Source organism: Ambystoma mexicanum, chromosome 12, assembly GCF_040938575.1.
Source record: "Ambystoma mexicanum isolate Mex_15411 chromosome 12, UKY_AmexF1_1, whole genome shotgun sequence".
In the NCBI taxonomy this organism is placed as follows: Eukaryota; Metazoa; Chordata; class Amphibia; order Caudata; family Ambystomatidae; genus Ambystoma; species Ambystoma mexicanum.
This window is the reverse complement of record NC_090936.1, coordinates 103,256,561-103,265,033: the sequence shown is the minus strand read 5'-3', so window position 1 is coordinate 103,265,033 and position 8,473 is coordinate 103,256,561. Positions and strand designations below refer to the sequence as shown.

At 42.1% G+C, this 8,473-nt stretch overlaps 1 protein-coding gene across 1 annotated transcript in view; it reads right to left on the bottom strand.

Annotated features, from left to right (window-relative positions):
* Positions 1 to 708: 708 nt before the first annotated feature.
* LOC138514462 (uncharacterized) overlaps positions 709 to 8,473 on the bottom strand; it is a 791,313-nt gene continuing 783,548 nt past the window's right edge. The window contains exon 12 of the mRNA XM_069629962.1: positions 709 to 1,028. Within this exon, the coding sequence (XP_069486063.1) occupies positions 960 to 1,028 (69 nt within the window). The 3' untranslated portion in view covers positions 709 to 959. The remainder of the gene's footprint in view (positions 1,029 to 8,473) is intronic.

The following is an 8,473-nucleotide window of genomic DNA, read 5'->3' as shown; positions in this document are numbered from 1 at the left end:
TTTAGTGAAATTGTTTTCCGAAGCTATTATGATAATGACTTAAGTTGGTGTATTTTAAGTAAACTAAAGGAAAAACTCATTCCATTTTTCAATGTACACATAACATACTGTGGTGCAGGACGCCATTCCGCACACAGCATTACTTTGGGAATGGTGATTCGCTTTGCACTAGCCCCATATAACTTACCTTCTACACTTCAATGCAATAAGCTTTTGCGGCAAACTTCGGGACCCAGCAACTGCACTTTAAGGGTGTGCAAATCTGAAAGTGTCTGTGAAAAGCTGGCACTTAAAAGGCCTACACCCGATGCCATGGCAAATTCTGCATACATCTAGGTTTAGGGAACCCTCTCCCCACCTAACGTTTTAGTGCCGTGATACCTCCGGATCTGGGCGCTATCACAAATACAATAAATACATAAATAAATAAATAAACAGTGGTTGCTCCTCAATGACAAATTAAAAAAAACATTTTAAAGTTTTGAAATTAAAGTGCATTATTTATTTGAAGCAAAAACATGTTCTTTACTCAGAACGTATTGTAGTGTTTAATGCCATCTATGTACATGGCAACTCTTTCCCGCACAACATACCCAAGTCAATCAGAATGCTGCCACAAAATCAAAATAACTAGCTATAGAACTTACATCAAACAGCCACTATGCACCATGCATACTTGGCCTAGAAATTATGAAGTCCTCCCACAGATAACAGTGTGCATTGCTTTTATTGTTACAAATAAGTGATCATAATCATTAACAATGTAACATTTATTCATTTTCAAAAAAAGACAATTGGGGATCAGTCACAGGGCAAGTCCGGATCAGAAAGAGAGGGTTGGCACTTGGACATACTTTCATAGGTGGCTGGAGATTCAGTGATCTATTATCGCATGACAAGTTCATGGTGGTTGAAGAGCTCCATAGACTGGTGGTTTCCACAAAGTGATATTGCTGCTATCAAATGCCTCCCATCGTCTCGGGTTGTAGACCAGACACTACATTCTTTTTAGATCTTTTGAGAGGAACCTGAAGTAGAAAAGTAAGAACAATAAAAAATCAAAAGATCAACTTTGGCAGCATAAACAGGTGTCTGTACTTTCTTTTAAATTTTATTTAAAATTGTGTTTATGGTTTAACAAGTAAACCTTTACAACTGTTACAAATACATTCATACAGTGTAAAATCGATACACAATTACATCAATATCATCAAAAATTATTATGAAAATAAATGAAAAAAGAACTATAAAGAAGTAAAAAAAGAAGAATATCAAACAGGTTAGAAAACTATTGCCCAATTGATTATATAAAACTGAGGGCAATCCATTACGAAAAACATGCAACGGCTAACACATCAGACACAATTGGTGAGTTTAAACATCTTTGACACAGAGAGTCAGTATGTATCCAATGTACTGAGAGGAACAACTTTCCTAAATACCTTGTACGCAAATTGTTCATTGCACGGCACTCTATAAGTAAATGCTTAGTCGTTTCTGTATTCTCCTTGACTTTTCAGAATCTACAAGACAGTTCGTCCATTCCATTTTTCCATCTCCTTTATAGAATCTCAAGAGTGGTAAGCAGGTTCCAACGAAAGCATAAGAACACTGCTCTTTGAATAATACTGGGGAACAAAATTAAATACAAAGGAATTGTGCCCCTTTTTTATACCCATGACTCAAATGACTCATAGATCTATAACTGTGGAATTAATCAATGGTCTCAACCCAGTCTTGATCGTATAACATTTTTTAGTTACCTTATCAGTGTTGTCAACAAAGGACTTTGTGTCCACATTTAACTCTTCCAGAATAGAGTTCTACTATATGCAGAGTTCAGACAACAAGTTTACTCTGTTACCCCTCGGGATCACACCCATAGCTTTACTCAGTACCTCATATAGTGAGGCATGCATAGGGAACAAAGGTTTTAAATAAAATTGCAGGCAGTTCCACTGTACTTGTGCTCTTAAACATGTTAACCCCAACTCAAACCTAATTGCTGCAATGGGAACTCAGTTTGGTACTCCAAGTAGTCTACTCCAAACCTTAGACTCTATTCGATCCAACCATTTCGGTACCAACCTAAAATGTAATTCAAGGCAATAAATGTTTTTAGGTACAAATCTCCCCTCATAGGATTTTAATGTCAGTTTGATCGAATAGCGACCAACTGTTTGGTTCACAATTGCCAGCTGATTTAACATGAGAGAGGCCTTTTGTGAGACAATTTGTTGTAGGTTACGTGGAGGGGGCAAGCCGAGATAAAAAATCTGAGGTAAATTATACTAGAGCAAAGTGGGAGAATGGCCTTTTCAGCCGGCCATGCTAAAGGAGTTGTTTTATGCCCTGTACTAAAGCAGAGGATCTTAGTTTTTGAGGAATTAATTAATAGGCCATTCTGACCAGTAAATACTGAGAAAGCAGCTGGCAGCCTCCTTATGCCAACGCATGTATGATCAAACAACAAAAAGTTGTCTGCGTATGCTAACCAGATGTTTTCATTGCCCAGTTTTGGAGAGACCAGAGAGGCCGTCCTTAGGTACGTTGGTACATCGGATGCATACAGATTGAAGAGAAAAGGAGTGAGTTTACATCCTCTCCTTAGGTCGGAAGGAGTAGCAATAAAATCCAAGATAAGGCCCTCTCTATTCAGTCGAACCCTCACCGCGACTTCTCATGAAGGGCCATAATGAGTTTTAACATGCTACTCAGCATACCCTAAGAATCCAATTTCCACCACAGGGGCCTGCGGTCCACCCGATCGAAGGCACCTGATAGATCTATTGATGCCACATACGTAGTAACTGTTCTATCTGACCAGGCGCTTTCTTGGATGCCTTACCACCAATCCATTGAGGTTGGTAGAGTGTCCTCTGCAAAACCCTGTCTGGAAAATTGGAAATCTTTGGCCCATGTCTCCAAATGGGGCAACAGGAGCGAAGCAAAGGTCTTACTATCCGAGTCCAAAAGGAATATTGGTCAATTGTTCCTTGGATCAGATCTTTCTCCCCTCTTGAAAATAGGAACCACTATGGCAGTGTGCCAGGATGGAGGAGGAAAATGTAGCTCAGTCATACTCTTAAAGAGAATAACCAGAGCATTTGCCAAGTTAAAGGGGTCAGCTCTAAAAGTGTTGTTAGTTAGGCCCATCAGGCCTGTAGCCCTAGACGGTGGCAAGATTTAATTAAATCGCCGTTTAAGGAAATGATATTGCGTGGAATCCACCTGATCCCATCGTGACCTGCTGAGACAGTGAGATCTGGTGCACATGCCTCCATCTGCTGGGTAGGTTTATAATTAAAGTTGACTTCAAATGTAACATAGAGAATGCAATGATCGCTTCATGAATTTCTTTCAATACTGAACTCAGTGTATAGCTCAAAGAGGGAATGGCTCACAAATATGAAGTCCAATGTTGACTCACTAGTACCCCTAAATCATATGGAGTTCCCACCCACTTTTTACCCACAGAATACTGATCATTCAACAGTTTAAGCCCTCAAGAGTCCGCAGCACAAAGCCATTGCTACCCAGCTTGTGATTTCTGCTTTAAATGCATTAAGGTTGGCAGCATGTCCCACATATTAGCTGTAATTTTGGGTAGGAGGCAATTAGCATTTAGGTGACCCCCCAAATGACCTGCTGAGACCCTTTCTTCATCTGCCAGGTGGAAATAAGGTTGTTTAGGGCACTAATGACATCCTCCAATACACCCAATCCCCTGTGCCAGTAAATGATTACTAATAGGATGCTCAGTTTCTCATCAGGGGTAATAACTTCCAGAGCTAGAATCCCATATATAGAGTTCATAACCTCTCAGGGTGATGAACCCGGCCCCCAGCACTGGGTTTTGCTGCCTTTGTGAAAGTGCAAAAGCCATCTAGTAGTGATAACGGATCCCCTTTTCAAGCTCTCCATGGTTTCCACATTGGTTAAGAGATGGCTGTTGCCTCGAGAGTTCCAGGACAGGAGATTTAAATGTGTGGAAAACATGAAAAGGGACGTGGCCCTCCTATTGCCATCGTCCCCTCCTTTGAACCCAAGCTGGAGTCACAGTGTGCCTTGCTTGCTCACTCATCCCTTCATATCCCCAACCATAGCCCAGACATGGGTTACCGTAATTAGTATTGCACTGCCCCACTGAGACGTTTAACCAAAGGGGAGACGAGTTAAAGCCAAGATCACTTCACTGATGCACATTGCAACTCAACCTCTACAAATTGTCCTTCTGAGACAGTATCAGGTCACCAGCCTGGATCCAAAATACAGACAAGCATTTTTTTTGTGTCCCCTCTTACAGGAAAAAACACTATCAATGTCCACTGAACACAAAGATCGTAATTGACCAAGTTCAGCAAAAATCAAAAGTATGTTAGAGCGATTTAACCAAACTGGGACAGTGTCACTCAAAAGACTGGATAAACTGAGCAAATTTCGTCCCAGGTGGGCAACCCTGGAAAAACCTGGGCCCAAAATACGTCGAGAAGGTATCTCTCTCGAAAGTAAGGGCAACATGGGAAATACGGAAAGATGGTCTACAGGAGGGCCACTCTTTCCAAAAGACTGAGAACTGTAAGGCTTAGCAAGACCCTGTTCCCTTAATTTAACTTTCATTTTATAGGATTCTTCCTTACATAGAGGAAACTGTAGGTCTACTCCATAGGAGGGGGTGTTCCAGATGTTGATGGGGACCCCAGTATCCGTGGGGGTATAGAGTTTACCAAGTTTGAAGAAACACTATCTGGGCAGGATCCCAATGAAGGAACCTGCGAAGAGCAAAACACTGGGGTTTGTTGAGTAACCATCAGTAGAAAGTTTGGGGTAGGTTTGATAAAGGTAGCCGGCAAACTCATTCCAGCAAACACATCCATGGTCAAGCAATAAGCTGGTTGTAATCCAATTTTCTGAGTCTCTAATGGGTTGCGGTTCTCCAGTCTCAATGAGGGAATTTCAGAGGGGGCGAGTGGTGTGACGATGCTATTTGGAAGTCCACATCCTTCCGTCTGCACCCCCACTATCATTGGTCCCCTGATCGACTTAACTGAAGAAGCCGTTACCAAGGATTGAGTCAGCAAGGGAACGGTCTGAGGGAATTTATTTCGTCCATGGTTTTCCCCTTGGAGTTGGCATTCCTGTGGAGTTTCGTTAGCCTTATCTGCCGACTTCTCAACTGTTGCACCCTCAGTATGATTTTTTTATGGACACAACAAAACAGGTGCATCCTGTTAGATATTTCCACTAGATTAGACATGCAGTTATCTTCTTTCATTAGAGGAACTACAACCGGGGAGTGTCTTTGGAGAGTTACCGTCTTTGCTGAGTGGGTAAAGTCAAGCAAGCAACAGAGGGGTCAGCAACTGTATTGGATTCTTTCTTGGTAGACCCACTTTTTTGATCCACTTAGAGGAAATATTTATCCTTTTGATGTGTTTCTACTTTTGATTCCTCTTTGGTATTATAGTCTTGGCTACAATTGATTCCTCTGGAGGTTTCTGATCTCCCCCCTTCTCTGAGCCCAAGGTTACAACCTCCCTACTCAAGGTTCCGTACTGGTTGTGTGGGCGGCTGAGACAAAATCTTCCAAGATTGTCTCATTGATGACAATCACTCATCCTCGTTATCTCTCGGAATGGGGATGCTTACAGGTTTGTTTAAAATCCCAACGGGGCCATTGGGCACAATGTGCCCCAGGCATGCTTCCAGATCTTCAACTCTTGAACCTTTAGACTAATAGAATTCAGCATTATTGTATGGGTTTTTACTTTCTCCCATATGTTCTCATACAGAAGCACAAAGGAGCTCAACACCATGTTGAGAGCAGACAGACCAGGTGATGTTAGCTTAACCTTGTCATCTGTTTCTTTGAGTGTGTGATGAATAGGGCCGTCATCTGTATGCTCAGTGAATTCAGATGGGATTGGAGAGACTACTCCCCTTGCCCCCTAAGCCATAGAAGTCGGTCAGGTACATTGGAGACCCCAGGCGCAAAGCATCATATGTCTGCTGGTTCACACTTCTGTGGGGATCAAGAGTGACCAGGCCAATGGCTGCATCCGCATGTTCAATAATGCTCATGTCAGTTAACCCATTCATCCGGGTGCAATCTAGAATTAACAGCTCGTATTTGTGTGCTTGAGCACAAGGATTTAGGGAAATAGTCTGCACATTTCTGCCCAGCTATAGGTGACAATAGGTGGCGGATTAAACATCTTTGCACCCCTTTGTGATTTGTTTCCCCTTGCTTCTTTCTGGAAAGGCATTGAAGTTCCTGGGACATAGGGGTCGGACATTTCCTTAGATCGTCAGGGAACGATTCTTTCCTGGGAGTAATCTAGCTCCCTGGATCCAAAGGAGAAACAGAATGAACCAGAGTGACCCTCATCATACTCTCATGCTGGGCTGTCCAGCAAATCTCAGGTGGTATCCTCGAGGATGAACCAGCTATTTGAGGGGTGGGCTGAAGAATGTAGTCTAGATTGGACTGGCTCCTCAGGCCAAAAGGCCTTGATCTTTAAAACTATATTTGATCCCTGCACCATATCTGGCACAAAGGGCCAGAGGTTCAACCCCGCAGTCACCAGAGTATGAGATTGGGAACAGCAGATGGCAAGGGTTAAGGGGCTTCCTTGTATTATGTTTTTTCTGTTATTTTCCCCCTGCAGACATAGACAACAAATGCCAACATAGATTCACAGCAGGTTTTCACCAGTCAGTTACGGCTCTTAATCAGAAAGCTGTAAACCGTAGTAAGTGTCAATATAGGCTCCAACCGGCTTGGCTTAGATAATTGGAAGAGGGGATAGAGTACCTGCAGTAAAGCACTTGAGCTTCCTCTGAGCCGCCGAAGACCGACAAAGACTCAGCACCGACTCTGCGATGCTCCCCTTGAGGTTAGAGTACTTTCAGGGTAAGCTCCTCCTCTCCAGCAAACAGTATAGACCAAAGGTGCACAATGGATTTTGCTGGAGGGCCGAATGTACAACACGTCCCATACAGTGGGCCGCACTATCGATGGGAATGTGTGAGTGGTATGGGCATAGGTGATTTGAGTGAAAAAAAACATGAGTTTTAAGATGGACTTTTTATTTATTTTTTACTATACTATAACCCAAGATGCATAGCCGTTTAAAGCCATTCCCGCTTTGATGTATTTGTATTATACGACTGAAATCATGATTTCAATAGAAGTAAAACAGTACGTTTCATGATGCAAAGACAGAAAAGGAACCACAGAAGCGTGCCACACCCGACATGACAGACTTAGTGACTGACCAACTTTATGCCAGGCAACACTTAATTGTTAAACTCATGTGACTTGGAGGGCCATAAACAATGTCTTGAAGGGCCGCATTCGGCCCACGGGCCGCATGTTGTACATCCCTGATTTAGACAGATTGTTAAAGTGCCTGTAAAATACTGCCAATGCCACCAATGCCAAAGACTCAGCGCTGACTCTGCGACGTTCCATGTGAGGTTAGATTACTTCCAGGGTAAGCTCCTCCTCTCCAGCAAACAGTATAGACAGACTGTCAGAGTGCCTGTAAAATGCTGCCAGTGCCGTCAAAGATTTGGCGCCGACTCAGTGGTGCTCCGCGTGAGGTTAGAGTACCTGCAGGGTCAACTCCTCCTCTCCAGAAAACAGACTTACTAGGACTAGAGATGCATACTGTGCAGGTGCACCCTTTTAGGCACGTTCCTATACTGTGAAGATTTGCACTGTATTCGATAATTAATTATGCACATATAACACAAAAAATTAAGATCTTAAAATTAGATCAGTATAAGAATGAGGTAATTGATGAGGAGCCTGTTATGTTGGGTTACCTTCCAAGTGGACCTCAGCGCCCTTCTAAATAATTACTAACTGTCCAGTCTCGGTCGCATGACATGTGTACCAACGGAGTTCCCTTGGCTCCTATCCTCCGTTTGACTTATGTATAAACAAGACTTGGTTCCTTAGAATTTAGTCATGCGCCCTTGTTGTCATAAATCCATGTGAAAAGGTGGCCATTGAGGGAGGGGGAAAGGTAGGAGTGTTTAGGGATGGTTGCGAATAGAAAAGAATACACCAAATAATGCATTCACAAATAATAATTGAAAAAGAAAAAGAAAAGAAAAAGGGTCACATTATTAGTGATTGATATCCCATTCCACTTTTAAATCTTCAGTGCACAAACAATCATAATTAGTGAATCAGGTGAAAGGTATGTTTAGCTCTTACCTATTAATGGTGATTCAATGTTCATATTACATGGTTTAGGTTTAGAGTTAATGGGTTAAATCCCTGAAAAAAATATATATATAATCCAACCCATTAATGAGCTGCCTAAATGTTACTTGGTAATATTCATTTCAGGTAGTTTTAATGACCATTCCATTATTTCAAAAGATTCTAAGATGCCTTCCCTTTTTGTCTAAGTATTACGGTCTAAGAAACATATTTTTTTCCCCTTTTCCTTAAATTTAG